At 41.7% G+C, this 21425-nt stretch overlaps 2 protein-coding genes across 3 annotated transcripts; one reads left to right on the forward strand and one right to left on the reverse strand.

Annotated features, from left to right (window-relative positions):
• The first annotated feature begins 1349 nt into the window (after positions 1 to 1349).
• On the forward strand, positions 1350 to 4272 carry smx5. The gene is made up of 5 exons (XM_005451215.3): positions 1350 to 1470; positions 1656 to 1723; positions 2889 to 2919; positions 3016 to 3075; positions 3811 to 4272. The coding sequence occupies exons 1-5, from the start codon at positions 1468 to 1470 to the stop codon at positions 3934 to 3936; spliced, it is 288 nt and encodes a 95-aa protein (XP_005451272.1). The 5' UTR covers positions 1350 to 1467; the 3' UTR covers positions 3937 to 4272.
• Positions 4273 to 5739: 1467 nt separating this feature from the next.
• bcl6aa (BCL6A transcription repressor a) lies at positions 5740 to 20936 on the reverse strand. Of its 2 annotated transcripts, XM_005451217.4 has the most exons (10): positions 20408 to 20936; positions 13378 to 13470; positions 9808 to 9979; positions 9495 to 9716; positions 8442 to 9392; positions 8007 to 8188; positions 7754 to 7921; positions 7539 to 7669; positions 7149 to 7286; positions 5740 to 7060 (listed from the first exon to the last, which is right to left on the reverse strand). In XM_005451217.4, exons 1-10 carry the CDS (start codon positions 20433 to 20435, stop codon positions 6917 to 6919), a joined length of 2229 nt encoding a protein of 742 aa, XP_005451274.1. In that variant the 5' UTR covers positions 20436 to 20936; the 3' UTR covers positions 5740 to 6916. The 2 variants fall into 2 exon arrangements, with proteins under 2 accessions (XP_005451274.1, XP_003444263.2); XM_003444215.5 differs by lacking the exons at positions 13378 to 13470; positions 20408 to 20936 and adding an exon at positions 11803 to 11917.
• Between the last annotated feature and the right edge of the window lie 489 nt (positions 20937 to 21425).

The raw sequence follows: 21425 nt of genomic DNA on the forward strand, positions 1-21425 counted from the left end.
GCTGGTCCGTAAAGGAACTGCAGGCAGTCTGAGAAGGGGCCTTTCTAGCTTGGTGTTACTGGAAATACATCTACATTTTCTCTTTAATCAGCTGTGACTAAAAAGGTGAGGTGGCACAGTTCCTGATGTGCACTTTCACTACAAACTGCTTCTACTGCTACGCCTCTTCATTGTTGTAAGGCTGCAGCCTGTAACCTCCACCCATCTCGCTTTTGTGCCTCTGCTTTTGCTCCTGTTCCCATGAGAGACCCGGCTATTGTAGCTCAGCCAGCACACTCATCTCTCGTTTGCCTTTCTTCCTCTTTCCATCAAAGGGTCATGCTTACTACATGTTCTACACACCTTAAAGCTCCTCATCTTTATTTCATGACACATGTTTACACACCCCAGTTCTTCTGTGCAGCTCCATGTTTGAGTATTTGTTTGGCTGGAAGATGCTGCATATTTGGGGAAGACAGTCAAAAGACACGAAACTTTCATCAGGTCACCAATAGTTATAGACATGGTTGAAGACGTGTTGGTGTACATTGGCTGTGTTTTCTTGGTGTTGATGTTGAGGCTAACAGCCGAGCCAGTTCTGTTGGTTTAGTTGGTAACTCTTCTGGAACTGGCTGAGGAGAGAAGAGCAAAGTCTTTGATGAAGTCCAAGTGTGTGAATGTACTCCACTGCATATATTTTACACATATGTTGACTTTAAAATATGACTGATATAACACCAGCGGTTGCTGTGTTTTCCACCCTGAGTATTTGAGAATTAGAAGGTTTTCCTTACCTTTCATGTTATATGTTGGAAGTTTATAATAAATGCATCCAACGTTTCAAATGACTTCTTCTAGGAGAGGGTGTGGGTCCTTAATTTAAAAAACCCAAAACAAAACATGAACTTTCTAATAAAAATGACTTTTAAATTATATTTATTTAGTTTATGTAGCAGAAAAAAAATGCACAATGCAAAGACAGCTGCCACCGTAGTCCCTGTAATTACATTTCTGTAAATTTGTTTTTTCAAAATGTATTTTGTATTTTTCTTTGAACTTTGTCATTGTCACTTTGTAATTGAATTTTTGTTTTCAATTACAGACAGTTACTGCATATTTATTTAGTCTTTGGTTGCACCAGAAAAAAAGAGTTTGTATTTTCCATAAGCAATTTTTTTTAATGTCAACTGACAGTGTTAAGCTTTTTTTATTATTGTCTCTTTAAATTATATTTTATTTTATTTTATTGAAATATATTTTCATATGAAGTTTTTATTTATTTATTTATTTTTTTGAAATCACAATAAAATTAAGTCAATTAGATAAACACCTGTGCAAGCAACGTTTCCCATACATGAACGTTGAGCTTAGCTCTGTCGCCTCTGTGTGGCGAACTTTAGTAATTACACCCTGGTGTGTCTCAGAAATATTAAGGGGTTGTTACGTCATCGACAGGCGACGCGCGGCTAGGAGAGGGCAGCAGTAAGAATGGTAAGGAATCACGATGAAATTATGACTTTTCTGTAGAGTTTATAGCAGATACGTACGGCCGGAGAGAGCCTCTGACCCGGGCACACCTCGGTGTGTCTCTGTGACCTTAATTCTGTCAGCTTTAAAAGAAACCGGCCGCAACGCTAACCGTGCAGCTAACGTTAGCATGTGTTTCTGCTCCGCAGCTTTTTTACTCGTTTTTCAAGTCGCTGGTGGGGAAGGACGTCGTGGTGGAGCTCAAAAATGACCTGAGGTTAGTATTCGTGTTCAATTCGCTCACATAACCTGCCGTTTTCCGGCCTGTGTTGTTTGGTCGGCGATCGCTGTTTGGAGCTTTGTTGATAGACGCAGCAGCGCTCCCACAGTCACAATTTGAATATTAATTTTTATTAGTTTTCATTTGAATTTCACTTCATTTCATTGCAGCAGTTTTTAATACTTCTCAGCTTTAGTTCCGTTTTATTGGATTCTGCAAGAATAATCCAACACAAACAGATGACTCTCAATCATACACATTATCAGAAAGTCAAGCCAACAACATTTCCTGTGTGTTTTACTCTGTGGTTGTTCAGTGAAAGGCCTTAGACAGCGATCAGTGGGCTCTGGGTCTTCATTATGAGCTCAGCACTGAAATATTTATTACGTATTACTGTAGCTGTCACTGTTTAAATGGAACTAATCTGCATGAAACAGTTTTATTTCTTGTAACTGGTCACACTGATGACTGATGAAATGATTGTCGTGGTTGACTTCTTGCTGGAGATGTGTTTTGTTTTGTTTTTCTCAATAAAATCTGAAGTGACTTCAATTGAAACTGGACTAAATGTAGCTTAAAGCAAGATTATGAATCCAGGTTGCAGCCTGTCAGGTCACAGCCGCATAATTACATTTGTTTTAAGATTAATTCAACTTTTATATGTCATAGACGGAGTAGATCAAACAAACTACAATAAGATTTTCTTTAAGTCAAACTGTTCCCGTCTCGGGGTTAAACTCTGGAGCAGGGTCTTGATGCTTGTCAGTAGTGACGGTTTTAAAATGTAACAACAGGTTTGTGCTAATGCCTGTCGTTTCCAGAACAGCTTCTAAAATATGTGCAAGTAACTGCAGATGTGGACAAAACATAGATGTATTAAAAATATTATATTTTGGTGATAATTCTTATTGTTTCACCACCCAGACCTGTGGAAATAAATGTTTAAATATCCATAAATTAATCAATAAGTGGCATGGAAATCCTGAGGTCAGAAAGAAAACCTCAGAAGTTGCGTTTGCTTTACCTGGGCACACCTGACCGTAAATTCCACCCAAATACTGATGAGCTGTTCCCAAGCCTCATAATCTAAAGATTAATTGAGCAATTTTGGTTTGTATTTGTGAACAGAGTCATGTTCATGAATGTGTGTTTCTCTCCTCAGCATCTGTGGAACGCTTCATTCTGTTGACCAGGTTGGAAATAATTCATTTGTTTTAAAACGGAAGCTGTTCAGCTTTTACATTTCTGCATGATTGCTCACTAAAATGCCGTTTTCACATCGCTTTCAGTACCTGAACATTAAGCTCACAGACATCAGCGTCACAGACCCGGAGAAATATCCACACATGGTAAGTTTTGCTTCTGGAGACTTTCCACATTTAATACAGGGGAAAAAAAGACTAAAGAAACAGATGAGGCTGTCGCTGCTAAACAGGTGTTTACAGTTTTACAATGTACAGAAAAAAGAGCTGTTGCAGTGTACTTACAAGGTTTAAGGTTCTGCTACAGAGGTCTGTACAACCAGTAAAAGAAACTAAATTCTCTGCTGCTGTATGTGAGAATGTAGAAATGTCGCCCTTCTACCTGATGAACCTTTTGATTAGATAAATATTCCAGCGGTGAGAGTGCACGCAGGACTTCTGTTTTCCACACAGAATGATGCATGATAAATATTTAGGGGCTCAATTATCCCCCAAAAAAGACACACAGACAACAGCTCCTCCCGAGTTTATATACAGATATGTTTACATAAATATCTTTTACATTGATTATGTTTTTCATGTATTATAACACATAAAGCTTTCAAGATTTCAGTCTTTGTTTTCATCTTGTATGTGAGCTCCATTTGCTGCTGCTCAGTTTTTATTGAGGTCAAGAGGAAAAAGAAAAGTTGGATATTTTTATAATACAACATCAAGAATATAACTATAAACTTTAGCTCCTTATTTAAAAGTTGCATAAAATCAGAAACGAGTTCAGTCATTAGGAAAGTCCTTGGATGTGCACTCCTTAAAGCTCACCAGCAGCTCCAGCACAGAGTGACGGCTGTCTGTCTTCACACTGACTGTTTTCATTTGCTGCAGCTGTCTGTGAAAAACTGCTTCATCCGTGGATCGGTGGTCCGTTACGTTCAGCTGCCGGCAGATGAAGTGGACACTCAGCTGCTGCAGGACGCTGCACGGAAAGAAGCCATGCAGCAGAAGCAGTGACGGGGCTGCGGGGCGGGGTGGGGGTGGGGGGGTAAGGAGAACAATGAATGGGTAGTTCTGGTTTTGGGTTAAGTTTGTGCAGCCTCTCTTTGTCTCTGAAAATGTGTCTTTGACATTGGGGATCAGTCATTAGCAGTTTTTGTTTTTTTTAACCTCAAAGACGGTTTGGACGTCGTCGTTTGATCCCTTTTTTTGGTTTTATATAGAAGTAAACTAATCAGAGAGTCCAGAGAGGAAACCTGCTGTGATGTTCATGTTGATGATAACAGGCACACTTTGCTTATCAAATTGTGGCTTTTTTTATGCCTCTTGGAAATAAACATTATTTTATTTATATTTTCATGACGTTTGTGATTTATTAATTATTTTAGGATGATCTTGGTGACATGTTGGAGGATTTGGGGTTTGCTGTTGAAGAACTGTTTTTCTTTTCCAGTATTTTTGAGTACTGGAGTGTTCACGTCGGATTTTCAGGGCTGACGATCACATTTAAGCTGTGCTTAAAAACGGCAGCCAAAAAGGTTTAGACCAACTCAAAGCAGCACAATTTAAAGCCAAAATTTATTTTTGTTCATCATTTTTAAGCATCTGTGGTCCAGGTCCTTCTTTAGGGCCTGAAGTTGTTAGACATGTCTGAACTGTTATACACATGTAAACAACCAGTGTTGTATCTCCATTTCACAGCCATAAGCTCCATTCATTAGTATTGAAATATGAGTGCAATAGAAAATACTTTTGACCCAGAAAGAATCACAGCTAGTAATCCATGTATCAAATGTAGGTAAAACATTAACTTATCTAACTTATGGTAATATGAACCTTGAAAATTTTACCCAGAATTTTTCAAAGTTTTTTCCAGTGAATAATCAAAGTGCTCAAACATCCAGGGTACCGGTGCTTGTTTCTGTTACTCCACGTCGCAGACATTAAAACTGCTGCAGGCTGTGATCTGTCCTTCCAGCTACCGAGCTGACTGAAATGAGCCTGTTACATTTTACAGAAGAATACTTTAATGACTTTCACGCTGTGAGATGTTTAAATGTCATTAATGGTCATTTAAAAAAAAAAAAATTTTATGCAAAAGGATTTAGCCCGTCTGACCTCCTTCATGCTGTTGCTGTTTTCTTCAGCATTTTGGGCATCAAGCTTCCTGCAGCAGCACGTCTGTTTCCGTCCGTCTGCTGTGTTTCACAGGAATATCACACTGTAGCGATTACAACTGGGAAATTACAATAAAATTAAAGCATATTCCCATGCAGCTTCCTCTGATCCTTGCTCCACCAACACCAATGGCCTAATTCCAGTAAAAAGTTGCAGGAGAGGTATACAGTACTAATGAATTCATGGCAGCAATTAACTTAAAAAGAAAAGACTAAAGCACAGAAACATGCAGCTACTCACTCACTTTCAGGGTTAAACAGTGAAAGTGTCAGGGGTAACAGAGTGCTTCAGTTATTGATAGCTTTTTTTCCCTTGGTTTTAAATGGAAAAATCTGGCTGAGCCGACCCTGATAATACACGGATATTTAGAAGAGTTCAAAAGCCAAAAACAAGGTTGAAATCATCTCTCCATTCTCTTATCCTTGTTAGAGTCTGTAGCTGTAACCAGAGTGGACAGTACAATCGTTTGAAATGTTACATGAAAACTGAGTGAAAAACGACACGGTGAATACTTTTGATTTACAGCCGCCATCACCATCCAATTTCAGCCGGTGTTTCAGGAACACCAGTCAAATCTGTGTGCCCGTAGATCGAGGGACATTCCTCATGAACACAAAGTAAAAGAAAATAAAGGGCTCACTCTTGAGTTAATACATAGAAATCCAATACCTTTATTTTACATTCATACATCTATAACGTTGTACAATAATTTTAATGCAGTTTAAAAAAAAAAAAAAAAATCCAATCCGAAAACAAGTCCTGAAGATTTACAATGATGAGTCTGCACGTTCAAAGCTTGGTGACGAGCTTTTAAAAATATACACTCACACGCTCACACACAAACAGGGATCTCGGACAAGTGGCGTCCTTGAGTTGTACCTTAACAGAGCCGGGCTGAATGGAGAGGAATTCAGTCACCATAGAGAAAGGCACATTGAATACACAGTGTATCTACAAAAACGAAAAAACCTCGACATTTACACGACTTTTACCGTAGGGTCTAGAACAATGAGCAAAACTGTAAACCTTCACTTATGAAAAACAAATCAACCAACAGAAGTCACACCTATACGAATACATTTGAAGCAAAATGTTTTTCTTGGTCGTTACAAAGCAGTACCTTGAAATGCATTTCAACACTTAGATTGGCTCTGCCCGCAGAGAGCAATCCCACGGATATAATTACACAATATGTCACAATATTTATGCAGTTGCCCACTTCGTGTACGCCAGAAACCGACACCGGTTAGAGAGTACCTCATGCACATCCTCAGACAGCAGCAGACATCTGATATGTTTTACACCAAATCCAATTTTTTATTTTTTAAATTCCCCGCTCACGTGAATATGGCAACTTGACAACATGTACGTACATCTACATAAAAATCATGTATAGACAACTCTATACAGCCGCAAATCCCATTATCTTAAAATATATGTACCACCCGTCAAAATTTTCAATACTTTCAGAAAAGTAAGTTCTCTGATATAAAATACTGTTTTTTTTCAAAAAACTGATTGTTTACATTCCATCCTTCTCAACAAAATAAAGCTTTATATATACGTACCTTCAAAGCTTAAAAACACTCCCCACATACATATATATATATTTATATCTATATAGAAACAATAAAGTGACTAAGATGCCATGTGGCTCTACGTTCACATGTAGTGGAAACCCGTTTAGAATGGCATACGCAGCCAATTTACATGTCTAATAAACACAGTGTGGCACTACAATTTTGGATGATTGTACAAGTTGGGGTTCATAAATGCCAAGGTCAAGATCGCCTTCTTAAAACCGCTTCCTTCATCTGGCTCAGCATGCTTTTGTCAAGTCAGTGGGCATGTCTGCTGTGGACATACGGTACTGGATCTTCGTGTTAGTGATGGCGCCGTGCTTCTGTCGAAGATGCAGCCGTAGCTGGCTCTTGTGGCGGAAGTGCAAGTTGCATTTTTCACACTGAAAAAGAAAGCGCAGCGGCGTTATTTTCACTCGCTTTGGTTGGACTCGACTCAGGAGGTTTCTAACTTTAAAGTATCATTCTTACATGGTAGGGCTTTTCGCCTGTGTGTATGCGGAGGTGGCTCTTCAGCGTCTGCAGGTGACGGAAGCGGGTTCCACAGATCTCGCATGGGTATGGCTTCTCGCCCGTATGGATCAGCACATGAGCGCGCAGATGAGCAACCTGGAGAGGGAAAAAAAAAAAAAAAAAAAAGTGGGAGTGAAACTTAAATTAAACTTTTCATACATCACATGTTTTATATCAGCACGTCTATGGGCGCTCCTGTCGAGCTAAATATGATTACAGCTGCCCATAATTACAGCTCAAATCCGAGCATTAGCACTATTAGCTGATAACACAATAGCGATGGAAAAATTTTTGTAAGACCAGCTTCAGTTTAAAAAAAATAAAAAAATAATGTAAGGGTGTAATTACCTGTACAAAACGAGCTCCACACGTCTCACATTTGTATGGCTTCTCTCCTGAGTGGATGCGAGTGTGAGTCTTGAGGTTAGCTGGTCTGTTGAACTGAGCACCACAGATATTACAGCGATACGGCTTCTCTCCTGAAAACAAGAAGCAGCACTTTAGATTTCAGCAGCCTCTAAAGCCGATGAGTTAGATAAATGAGACTCATGAATCGCTTTTACCTGTGTGGACAGTCTTGTGGCTGGCCAGGTTGCCCTTGTAGCGGAAAGCAGCCTGGCAGCGGTCGCACTTGTATGGCTTGTCGCTGTGTACTTGAAGCATGTGTTGTTTCAAAGCTTCGTCTTCAGCAAATTTGGAGTCGCATTCGTTACAGAAGAACGTGCCGTTTTCTGTTTAAGAGAAAAAGCTGATGTTGACTTGTGCTCCGAAAGCGCGCAGAATCATTTTGGAGGTGAAAAGAAATCCCAAACTCACCACAGCTGGAGTCTGAATATTCTGAATGAAGCTCTGACATTTCCTCTGATAGACGGGACCTGGAGTTGTTGGGACAGACTTCCGAGTGCTGCGGGGACTGGGAGCCGCAGGACGAGCACGTGAGGCGGTTCAGGTAGTGTGGAGGGTGGCCATCGCCATTCCTCAGAGACCCCTCAAGCGCACTGCAGACACAAAATCGAAAACTAATCCAGTCAGACATTTCAAATCAGATTCTTCCAACATCTTCAATTTTATTACAAAAATAAACATCCTACAACTATCCTGCCTGATATTTACAAACACTGAATTTCACTTCATGCCTGTTTTTTTTTTTAATAAGAAATCTGCCCAGTGTGTCATTTAAATCACCTCAACTATACATTTCCTTGTTTTGTTTAAAGCATGCAGATGTGTACGTGTCAAACGAAAACCCACCTGTTAATGATGTTGTTGAGACGACTAGCCTGGGGTACTGGTAGATCCTCGCTGTTGCTCTTGCTCGTCGTTTGTGGGTCGAGGTTCTCCGAGTCGCTGGGGTGGAGGTAGGGTTGCAGGGCGAGGCGTTGAGGTGAGTGAAGCCCAGGATCCCTTAACCCCACCTTGTCCTCCTTGGCGCTCTGATTCAGCACGATGAACTTGTACTTCTTCCAGTTGCGAGCTTTGGGGTCCTGCGTGCCTTGTGGCGTTTGCGCTCCGGCGGCTTGGGAGAGGCTGGCGTTCTTGCTGCTGCTGGACTCTGTCGGGGAGTTGGGCTGGCAGTCTGATTTGAGGGGGCTCTGCGGGCTGCTCATGAGGCTCTTGCGTCCAGCGGAGATTCCCAGGGGATAGTGCTGATGGATGAGATCTTCCTCGGCCTGAGGAGCGTGCTCTTTGCCCAAGTCTTTCTGGTGCTCGAGGGACAACATGGGAAATGCACGCTTCCTTGTGCTGAAACCGACAGACTGGCTGACCCCCTCGTGGCTCTCTTTCCTCATCTCATCGTCTCTCCCTACCTCCCTGGAAGCATAGGTGGTGGAGTGAATGATGCCGGAGGAGTTGGTGCCAATGGCTCTGCTGTAGTCTGCCCTGATGCCACTGTCATGCGGAGGACAGTGCTTGTGGTGGATGCTGCTCTTCGAGAGGTCAGCAAAAGCATTTTTGGTATCGGCCAGCTTGCAGAGAGGGAAAGGGAATCCTGGCATGGGAAACTGCCCGTAGAGATGGTAGTTGCTGGGGGTGCTGACCCCACTGAACATGTTTGAACCGTAGGGCCTCCCGTCCCTGAACGGAGCTACGCGGCTGTGCAAACTGTCAACAACATCATGAGCTCTGTAAGCGTGGACATCCTGAGGTAAAACCAAGGGACTGACCAGAAACTCATCTCTAGGCAGCTTGGTAGTCGGATCACTGTGAAGAGAACGAGGATGCCGTAAACATGGAGGTGCTCTTAACCATCGATTTATTCTTATCTGCAATTTAAAAAACAAAACAAAACTGGCTTCCACCCACCTGGATTTGATGAATCTGTGGCAGGTGTCTACAACGTGGTCCATCTGCAAGTAGATAGCTGTATTCATGATAGCCATGATCAGACTCTCCTTTAGTGTGAGACGGGAGGTGTACATAAACTCTAGCAGGATGGCAAAGCCCTCTGGGTCCACCTTTGGGTCCAGACTGATTGCACTAAGGTTGCACTTGTGGGAGTCAGTGAAGATAGTGTAAAACAGCCCACTGCAGCAAACAAAAGGAGCAGACATGCAAAGATCAGTCGCTTGTTCAAAAGAAATGGAACAGCAGAAAAGCAGATTTTAGTTTCACACACCTGCAAGCCATGAGAACGGTCTTGTGTGCACGAAACTGCTGTCTGTTGACCAGGATAGTGACATCTGTGAGGATGTCTCTACTGCGCAGCCGGTTCAGGTTGAGCAGAACATCACTTGCATGGCGTGTGAACTGTATGCAGCTGTCTGCTGCGCAAGCCATTTTGTCAAGTTCTGCAAAGAAAGAGCAAAAGCATAGATTATTTATTTTTAAAACTGGAATAAAGTTTAAATAAAATATTCTTGTATTTGGCTGCCGTGCCACAAAGAGTATGTGTGCTTCAAGTAGATGAACTGGGCTCAAGTTACTGACGATCCTCCGAAGGAAGCACGCACATCACCAGAAGGCGGCGCCATTTATTAAGTAAACACTGTCTAGACATTTAAATTTCTTCCTTTGGAGTCATTTCTCTCCCCCTCACTTTCTCTCTCTGAACCTCTGGTTAACAGCTCAATGCAACAAACTCCTTTACACACGTGAGCATTTTAAGAGCATCCAGACCTCCAGACGATATAAATGTGCACGGTTTAAATACACTCCGCAGAAAGAGGAAAGTTCATGTTGGTCATTAAAACGTGCACATTTTTAAAACAAACACCTGCGCATTACGCATTAATGAGCTGTAAGATGGGCATTGTGGTCTCAGAGTTGGAGCTCTCCTTCAGCGCATTCGCAGCTGCACAAATAAAAGCGAATCGTTTCGACTAAGTTATTACTCTAAACTTTTTGCTGGCACACAAATAACCTCCAAATTTTAAATTCATCCGCAAGATGTCCTCACCATGACACTTTTTTTAAACTCACACCGGTGCAGCTGGGAGGGTTACACAAGTGAGAGTTTGACTTGTTTGCTGTGGTAAAACCGGTGAAGCCCCGCAGCGCAGCGCTGCGCAGCGCATGTCTTTAAGCGCATTTCTGGGTCAATTACTGCACGAGTAAAAAACTAACATTTAATTAACTGAAGGAAGAATCGGCTTCACGAGACGGCAGGGGACTCATAACCGGATATTTACTTCAGTGTAACTAGACACGTCCGAAAATAGAACCAGAACAGAATGCACCTTAAAGTGACTGATGGCCAATCATGAAGTACTTTATTCAGTACTTCCCCCCTCCTCCTGTGAAACAGAAAACCTCCGAGGAGTATCACAGCTATTAAACTTCATTTCAATGACAGGACGCATTTGTATTTATTTTTAATCTAAAAATATCTATAGTTTTATTTTCATTTCTCGGGTCTCTCGTCTCAGACTGCGCGTAAATTACTGCACAACCGAAACTGCGCGCGTCTGGGTGAAAAGCTCTCAACTCGGCGTAGTTTGGTTATCATGCAGCGAGCTGTCACAGTGGAAACATGAGAGACAACTTGTAGCCTCTGCCGCGGAAAAAAAACCACACACACACACACTCACTCACTGTCTCCCTCTCTCTCTCTCACACACACACACACACACACACACACACACCTTCCAACTCTAATATTTCCGCTCCAGTGTTACGGTAACAGCGGGGCTCGCTGTGAGCAGCTCTTTGCGCTCCATTAGAGCAAATTACGGAGGAAAAAAGAAAAACGCTGAGAACCTGCGGCTGCCACGCTGCCAGCAAAGTTCGTGTGACAGCGCAGCGAGCCCACTCAAAGTGAATCACAGGGCGAGAGCGATCGCAACCGCCTGGACACCTGATTTCACGCGAGCTCCGGGCGGCACACGCTCACCCAGCCCCGCCGTCGCTACAGCCTCCTGATAGGACGGGCTGTCAGCGCGAGCGTCGCAAGCCGGAGCTCAGCGGCGGCCGCCGCTCTCAGTCCCGCCGCCTCACTGCGAGCGCGCGACCGGGCTGAGAGCAGCAGCCGCTCGCGCTGTCACAGCCCCTCAAACAGCCCGACAAGCACACAAAGCACCGGCAGACATGTCAAAAACAGCAGCAACACATAACACATAACAACTTCGCGCCAAATTAAAGCATAAAAAAAATAATATGGAATTTAAAAAATCACCTGGTAGCGCTTTCCTAGAAACTTCTTGCATCACCACTTCTAAGAACCCCAGTTCTAAGAATCAGACGAGCACAATTCTCGGAATTTGAGCCCCGGACCGTACCACTCTCCCGGGGCAGGGGAGAGACGCCTCCCGACCTGCGAGTTAAAACAACCCGTTTCCAGAGCAGATATCTCACTGATTTTCACACAAAGCGGCTCTCACGGCAAGAAAACTTAAACGCAGCGTTTAAACAAGCGCAAAAATGTGTATAATTTTTTAAAAATATGTACATTTAGCAGCCACGTCCCCCGCCTTTTGGTTCGATCCGCAGTCACAGGACGTCGAGCAGGCGACGTCACCAGTTCCTTAAACCCGGCCCCCGAAATTCTCAGAACTAATTTATATTCCATGACTTAAGCAGCGCATCGTTTGGCTGCCCGTCGTCGCATTTAACACACAGACCCTACATGTACAGCACACAGACAGCCCTCTTAATTAGGCCCATGCGGACAGGCTCGCTCCTCTCCATGTCCACGGTTCTTTTTTCTTTTTGGTTTCCTGCAGGTTTGCTGTGGCCACATAGACGGAGAATACAGCGAGTCACCACCGGGGGTTTGTTGCAAAAGGAAAGCTTCGATAGATTTATTATTCACAAGTACTGTAGGCAGCCTGTTGAGCAGTGTGGATGCCACTTGTTTTGTTTTTGGGGTGTTTTTTTCTTCTTCTTTCAGTTAATCAGATTTTTCACTCGGTAGGTTGAGAGTTTTTCTTGTGATATTCTCATGCGCGCGTAGCGGTTTCTTGCACTGCCTCTGCCTTTTGGTTTTTGCTGTAAAAGCAGGTGAATCTGAGCGGATTGTCGCTAAAACAGCTGCTAGTAATTGAGAGCTTCGGTAAATGAACTTTGAGATTGTGTAGGAAACTTGCAGAGAGCATGAGGTGAGCTGAGGAAGAAGACTGCACAGGAGTGAATGCATTTATATTTTTAATAACGTTTTAAATTATGTGAGGAGGTGAGATGTCAGGCTCATAGGTGGTGTGTTTTTGGCGCTATTATAATGTAATAGACGGGGAACTTGTACTCTGTTTCATGCTGCATGTACTTGTCCTGTTTTTCTGACTGGATTACTGGGATTAATTGGGAAGGGGAGGATGCCTGTCAGGTGATGTGCACACTTTAAATGCAAAGTGAAAGATTCCTGGAAAATTAATTAAATGCATTGCTGTGATTTTCTTCCCCCCACTCTACTTTTTTAAAAAAAAAAAAATTTAAGGCATGTGTACTCCCTGTTGCATCATTTCGCAGAGTTGGGCAAGAATAAACTCCTCAGCCTAGTGGAAGTGTGTTTTACTTGGTGCTTTCCTCATCTGAAACCAGCAGCAGCAGCAGCAGCACTTGGGCTTCTGCGTGAAACTAGAACCAAGTGTATAGATTTGTTACATCCCTACATCGAGGGGAGAAGTGGTGTGAATTTGTGCGCTTATTACTCGCTAATAGTTGGCTTCTTGGTCTCGTTTAGGGGATGCCAATAACTGAAAAGTACTATTCATTTCATGAGTTTGTGGGCTAGCATTTACTGTCAGTGACTCACCCTGGAAACTTTGCTTGTGGTGATTCCAAACCACGGATTCCCCGTCTTTTCTCATCCCGTTCACTCCTTGGCACAGAAGGAGCATTTGCTGAGCTGGAGAATATAACACAAAATAACAGTAATTATTGGAATTATTAGGTCGAATGAATAATAGACTTATGTCTCCTCGAAAGAAGAGACACAAGTCTCCAAGTAATTCACATTTGTGGTTTCTCTTGTGTTTTATGAGATATGTAGTGGGTAGCACTGATTAAATATTCAAATAATGCGTCTGATGTGCATTTACTGTAAATATTAAAGGGCAAAGAGTGACTGAAGATGTATTTTAGTGGAACATACAACTGTGTTATGTGGATTTGTATTTTATTTTATAAAGCTATCCGCACAGTCAGTACCTTTCTCCTTTCTTTCTAGCTTTAGATAAAGTCTTTGTAGTCTATCGTTTACATTTTTGTAATTTAATGCATTTATATAAAATTCATAGTTTTTTTTACACGTTTTTTCTAATTGTCCACAGGTCACATTTTTCTGAGAGAAAATAGTTTCAAAATATCTGACACCACAGATTGCTTTTTCACAGCCCTTTACCTCTGAATTCAGTGAACAACAAACTGCGTTTCCTTTTCTTTTCCTTCTTTCTTTTTTTTTATTAACCCTTTGCATGGCGACACACTCTGTAACCATCATTTCCCCGTGGATTGCCCGAGCATCCGCCCATCTGGATCCGGCATCCCACTAAAAACACTCCAGGTGTTCACAAACCATTGGGGAGAGGGGGGGGGAAAGTCTCCAAAATAATTAAGACGCGCGCTTTTACAGCAATCTCCGATTCAGCATTGCCAAATAAAGACTATGTTGAGCTCCAAACAAAGAGCAGCGTCAACTTTATTTCAATCCACTTGGGGGATGTTTAAGGCGCTCCAGCACAGTTATGCATAATGCACGGCCATAAACCATCCAGGAGTTCGGAGAGAGATGTGTAATTTACCAAGGCCCCATGCTGTGCCCGGCTATAGAAGGAAGAGATAATTACTGCAAATCCTTGGCAAACTTTTACTCAACCAGTTCCTAGCAAAAATAAATGACCCACTTACAGAGGACAGAGAGACAGTGCTGAGTGGCTGATCAATATGCCCCCGTCTGAACTGATTGAGAGTGTATTATCGCGTTATGAACAGTTTATCGGTTAATCCTTGATCTTCTTTCAGGCTGTACAATTAAACAAGCCTTCGTGACATCTGGATCTCGGCTCCTTTGTCTGAGCACCACGCCGTTCAGAGACAATATAAACAGGCTGTGACAGTGATTCAAGTCTGACCGACCGGTAACAGCTGCACATTTAAAAAAAAATCTTGTACACTTCTGACACAATGTGAAACGTCTCTAAGCCGTATCATTGCCTATACTTGGAGCATGATAGGTCATTGAATAGAAATGCCCACTGACAAAAGCCTGAGGCCCGGAGGTTGCCTCACTTTTTTTTTCATAAACTGCACACTTTTGTCTCGTTTCACAGCAAATTTCTGCCAACTTCAGTGTTCATTGTCAGCAAAGATGTGAGTGTGGAGTTTTGTTCTGAGAGGCATGATGCAACCGCACTGTAACACCAAACAGATAATGCTGTTAGCTACAGAGGTCTTTTTAGTTCCTTTCTTTAAAAGAATTTCTTTTTATATTGTTGAGTTTCACTTTTTTTTTTTAACTCCATGCATCCCAGAAGCATTTTTTTTTTTCTTTCTGCGTTTGTCCACAACTAAGTTTCTCTTTGTAAAACACAATCACTACTGCAGGTCTGAATTGTGGCACGACTGCAGTGTGGCAGTGAAAAAGGTTTGTTTTCCACATCTTATTGTATGCATTTGTACGTTTTCCTTGATCCTCCGTTTGATGAGGTGATTGTAAACACACCGTACTGCATGCATGATTTACAGCAACATGAGGTGTAATAAATAAATTCACTTCAAAAGACTTCCTGTGCAGGTAACGATGAGCTCATGTTGCTCAGAATCTTGCCTTCTGCTTTTTTAATTAACAGACGAGTCATATTGTGACGTGAAATCATGTCTGTTTGCAACAATACTGCCGCGTGTGTCTGCACTCACACGTTCGAGTTTGAACGTTGGTTTTCGTGCCCCTTGACAAGGTTAAACACACACACGCGCGCACACACACACAGGAAGATTACCAGCAGCTCAGAATCACAGAGATAAAGAGCTTGCAGACGTTCACATTTATCTAAAAGGAGAACAATGATTATATGTTCATAACAAAAATGACCATTGACCATTTTTGCAAATGCATTTTATTCAAAGGGTGCTTTCCTAAATTGTCATCAGTGTATTTTTACACTGTTCAATAGCATAGGTCCTGAAAAGCTTTGAGAAAGATTTTTTTTATCATGTTATTTCCAAAACAAAAATATCATCCCACTTGCAAGAAAAGTAAGTTTTGGAGCAAGTTTCTTCAGTGCGCCTATGCGGATAACCTTGAGTTCACTAGTTTGCCTGTGCAAGCTACATGCTAAGGTTATAGTCAGAGCAGAGGCGTGATGGTAGGCTAGAATTCCAATTTAGTCATATCAAAGCATGTAGATTCAGGACTTTCTCAAGGCCGGCCGAGAGGAGTCAGGAATGCAGTCTGCAGAGTCGAACTTGTTGGAATTTTCCACACATACCGAAAACAGTCTCCTGCCAGTGTGCCATCTGCTGGTTGATGGGTCAGTTTCTTCCACGGAACATGAGAATAAATAGTGGAAGCATGCGGCAATCTCTACCATCTTCACATATCTTCACAATCTGAGGGCTTGCATTTTCTTTCACACGCCCAGGGCTGCAAAGCGTTCGAGTTCTATGTGCACACGAGGAGTTGTTAAATTTGGAAACAACTTTCGCAGACATTACTTTTCAAAGCCTTGTTATGCATCTCCATGTGGATTCAGTTTTGTATTTTAATAGAGGTATCCGCATTCTGACAGGCAACTTTAGCGCAAGGATTCAAATGGTAAACAAGTGGGTCTTATTTCTTTGCACCACCCTCAGTAATGATCCAATAAGAACCATCTCTCTGAATCAACCCCCCTTTCCTGCTCTACTGTCACAACACCTATTAGTTAGCATCAAGCTGTATATCTTGGTATGCTGGAAGTGCACTGGAAATTTTTCAATGCTCCTTTCTCATATCCCAGCATTTTTGTTTTGTCTGTGTGTTCTGGCATGTGCACTGGATTCATAACCACTGTACTCCCAAACGGATAGATAAAAAGATCAGCTTTTTGAATTCAAACTGACCTAAACACTGACAAAATGAACAGAAAATCTTCCTGTTAAATACTGACACAACATTTGGCTGCTTCTAAGATGTTATCTACTCCATTTTAGGCTTTCTGTTATTTTAATGTTCCCACTATAATCTCAATAGAGTTCTTACTAGAAAAAATGATTTGCTGTGCCATACGATATTGTTTTGATCACATTATACTATTATTTTAATGGGCCTGTTATATTTTCAATTGAGTCTTACTGTAAGAAAATTACAGCTATTTGCTCCCTAGAATATGAATCTTGTGGTATCGTAATCTGTCATTTTTATATTTCTATTATTATCTCAAAAAATGGTTTCTTTCAATAGAAAAAAGACGGTAATTTGCTGTGTAAAAATGCGAGCTTTACAGTGCTGCTAGTTGTTGGGTTGCTGCTAAACTCATTTCAATGTTCCAATAAAATCACTATAATTTCTTACTGTAAATTCATGGTTATTTATTATGTACAGTATAATAATGTCAGTTGTTTGGTTGCCATTATACAATTATTTTAATGCTTATTTAAGGTATGGTAATTTGCTGTATATAACAGAAGCGTTACAGTGTAATAGCGTTAGTTAATTGGTTGTTATTTTTTGTTCCTGTTCCGATCTTAATAAACTATTTTTATTTGAACACCTCTTTGGTAATCTGCTGTAAAGAATATAAGTTTTATAGTTAGTCGAGCTCATGCGAGTCTCACCAGAGAAGAAATGCTGAATTCTAACATAAAAATCTGCACATGCACATAGGTTAATGTTTTCCCCTCAAAGGCATCAAAATGCACAGAATTCCACTGTTTTACAGCAATTTAGTTAATTCCTCATTAAAATTTAATGTTGCATGGATGAAAAGTAACTTAAGTTTATCTTACTGGGATGCAGTGGGTAGGGAAGCATTGCTGTGCTGCGTCTCTGGAAAACACCTGCTTCTGCAGTTCAGCATATTAATTTCACACTGTGATTGGACGTAATTGAGACATTGTTCAGCTCTTTGGTGACACAGTGAGAAAACACAAACACGCTGTCTCAGCTAATGGCAACAGTGATTTCAGTGTCTCATGTTAAAAGCGATGCACTGTAAACAGACCTTTGTGAAAATGCTGAGCGCGCAGGTTCAAAACGATTAATTCCAAGCTTGCCGTTCTCAGTGTTTAGGCAACAGAGGTAACATTTGGAGTGTATTTCCACTGTGTTGGTGGAATCTTCCCCTGTCAACAGGTTTGCGGGGATGTAAACGGTCCAGGCTCAAAGCTGCTAAACCAGTTTGAATTCTTGTGAATGTTCTGAATGTTCACTCCCACTGCACAGCGACGCTAAAGCGTTTGTCAAGTAAAAGTAAAACTGAAGGGGAACACTCAGTGGGAGCACTGCTGCAAACATGAGTTTGTAGAAATTCACTCCACACAGATGCAGTCACAGCAGTGTGTTTTGTTAGCAGGGACTGAGCTCTCACGTCGCCCCCCACTCCTCCCCCATTTAACTGTTGCAGCTCTGCCTTTGCTGGTTTTTCCTCTCTCTTGCCCTCACACTCCATCATGCTGTGGCCCAATTTTGATTTTCACCATATCAAATTCTCACATGTTGCACTGCTTCCACTGCCAGGTCAAAGTAGCCGCCTGTATCCAGTGCCAACTGCTGATACTGGTCTACAGGGCTGGCTAAATGGGAATTAAACACACCTAGCTCTAGGCCACAGTTCAACAAGAACTACGTACAAAGCAGCAACAGTGCACTCAACACATCCAGCACTTCAGCTCCCTGTCTCTGCTGCTTCTGTGCTAGAAAACTCCTAAAATATGAATGCAGTCCTGGGTAAAATTCTTGTTAGACTAATATACATTTTTAACTACCTCAAATCCAGATATGGGAAGTCACTGCAGTTCCAAATATAAAACGCCTTTCGGTACAAACACAGGAGCTCTGACATGAGCCCTCATGTTTTGGTCGAGATTCCACATCCGCATCCATTGTTGCCAGCCTCTATTTGTATACAGCTGTATTTTTACGTCAGCTTTTTTGTGCTATCCTCCAGTCGAGCAGTAAATGGATTTAAATCCAATGTGGAAACGTGGGATGAAAGCAATCCCACCAAGCCCCAGAAGTCAGAAAACTCTGGGTGCTGACGTGGATTCAAGTGGAAGATAATTCCAGCGTTTAATGTAAATAAAATATCAAGGAAAATATCGTGCATAATTTATTAATGCACATTTACATTTCAAATGTTAATATGCAAACAAAGAAAGTGCCACGACTTTCCTTTTTTCCAAGCAAAGCTTAAAAAAATACGTGCAAGTTTTCTCAAAATGTGTTTCATTTTCTCACAACACTGACTGCCTCATCAGCACCCACACCCAGTTAATATATAAAACCAGACAGCTCTTTGTTCTGAATGATTAAAAAAGGAAAAAAAAAGAGAAAAACTCCCACGGATTATTTTTGCTGGAAAAAAAAAAATCAGCTCCTATAAGCGTCACACCTCATTAACCATTTGACCGAGTTTAAAATAAAGGCTCGCTTTTTTTTGGCAGTGAATGCATTTTTGATTCAAAGTTAGTAACATATACCGCATCCCTTTGTGCCTTCATTAAAAGCATCTCCACAGCCCAGGAAATGCCAGGTGGAAGTTCATATTGTGACAGATCCTGCGCTCGACACATTCTCATAATTGTTATCTGCTCTACATCACGCGCACAGCTACCTTTGATATCTGCTGCACTCTCAGAGATGCTGTGCTCTGCATGCACGGGACCACAAACAGTTCTTAGTACACATCACCACATAACAGAAAATTAAAAGACCAAGTTTTCCAACCAAAGTGTGGATTGCAGCGAACACTAACGTTCTTCTAACTGTAAAACAAAACATTACACCCAAAGAGTTTAGCCTTTGCGGAACATAGATTTATCTAAACCACTCACCTTTGTGTTGTTTTGTGTCCTTTGTGCACTCACGAGAAGATTTTTTGGAGTGTACACTTGGCATGAAAATCAAAAGTGAATCAAAAAGCTCCCTGAAATTGCTCATATCGTATCTTTGCTTGCGCTAAATGTCTATTTTACATGTTTTTACATATTGCAGATAAAAGCTGTGAGGGCATTATTTATTGGAGTCGGTACTTCCATTTGCTTATCAGATGACAGTTGTTTTATCATGACCTGCACTCACTGTATGTCCTTTTTTGTTACTTTGCATGGTTGTTCATATTGTGGCTGCGCAGACAATTCAGCAGTATATTGATTTGATCTCAGAGATTAACTGACTGACATGAAAGATATATGGAAATTTATCAATACAGGTGTTAGCAAGCAGTTTCTGGCCTTCCTGTCAAAGTGTTTGGCTGTCTGCCATCCTGCTGAGGTGTGATGTTCTTACTTTGACTTATGAATGACAAAAAAAAGGGAAATACTTTCAATCAGGTTAGCCTGTCCTACCTCAGAAGCCAAATTAAATACAATTAGAAGGTCCAACAAAGGAATTTAGTTTATAATAATAACTTAGCAAAATGCTAAAATGCTATTTTATATGCTTGTAATGTTATTTCTTAACCTGTTGGAATATCTTTGTCTCTTGTACGATGGACAAAAGTAAATTAGCATTCAACAGATTCAGAAATTTCAAATACATTTCAATTAATTAAACGTTTGCTGATAATTTCTTCCCTTTTCAGCAAAGCTACAATCGTCATTCATTAACCAGCAGCAGCCCCCAATTTTTTCCATTTTTTACTCACCTTTTTTCTGCTGGAAGGAGTGAGGCATGATGGGATGTGTAGTGGGAATCGGGTGGCGGCGCTGATTTTTGAACTGCACGCTCAGTTAAGGAAGCGGAAGCGCCTCTGCTGTAGCTTTAAGAATTGTTTTCACCAGAGTTTTATTTGTCTGGCAAGTAGCTGGATGATCCGGGATGCTGAGGCAGACCGGTGCTCAAGCCTCGCTCCTGAGTCGCAAGCAGCCAAAGCTTGAAGGGATGAAGCTGGAAAAGGGCACGGAAGCGGTGAGTTGTCGGTGATGGAGAAGCTCTGGTGAAGCCTCGTGTCTGTCGTTGTGGAGCAGGACGGGAACGCTTCTGGAAAGGCAGGCACGGCAGCGGGGCTGAAGTGAGTCAAATCGACTGAGCACGCTTCACGTTAGTGAAACGGTCCACAGGGCATCTCTCTGGCTCTCTGAGCTGATAGGCCGCCTGCACTCTAGCGTTCATTGATTGTAGCACTCACAGTCGCTCCACTTTTCCACGAATGCTAAAACCGTGGGGCAGGCTCAGTTTTGAAAAAAAAAAAAAGAGAGAGAGAGAGAGATTAACAGCCTGTAAAATAATCCCAGTTTTTCTATATATAATTCATTTGAATGAAGAGTCTTAAATCCCATTAAGCCATAGCAGCACAAACCATAGACTAGCAGTGCCTTTAACATGGAGGAACTCGGGCCATCTGCCAGATCAGTTTTTCATATAGGGCAATGACACATTGTTTTATAAACAGAGCTTTTATACAACAAACATTTCAGTGTCCCGAGCATTAATCTACCTAAGCTTATCTCAATCCATGGAACTAGATATTGCTCTTTATAACTTGTCTACTGGAGGGGGTGTTATTACATCACACCAGCTGTCACTCCAACATGGCACGCCCAACAGGAAGGTCAGCAATGTTTCAGCAGGAGAGAAAATTAGGGAGCAACGCCCTGACAAGAGTAAAAAAACCCGATATTCATCCTAAACTGGTTTTTTGTTTGTTTGTTTTTTTTTGTCAT

This window comes from Oreochromis niloticus, linkage group LG23 (genome assembly GCF_001858045.2).
Source record: "Oreochromis niloticus isolate F11D_XX linkage group LG23, O_niloticus_UMD_NMBU, whole genome shotgun sequence".
Taxonomy (NCBI): Eukaryota; Metazoa; Chordata; class Actinopteri; order Cichliformes; family Cichlidae; genus Oreochromis; species Oreochromis niloticus.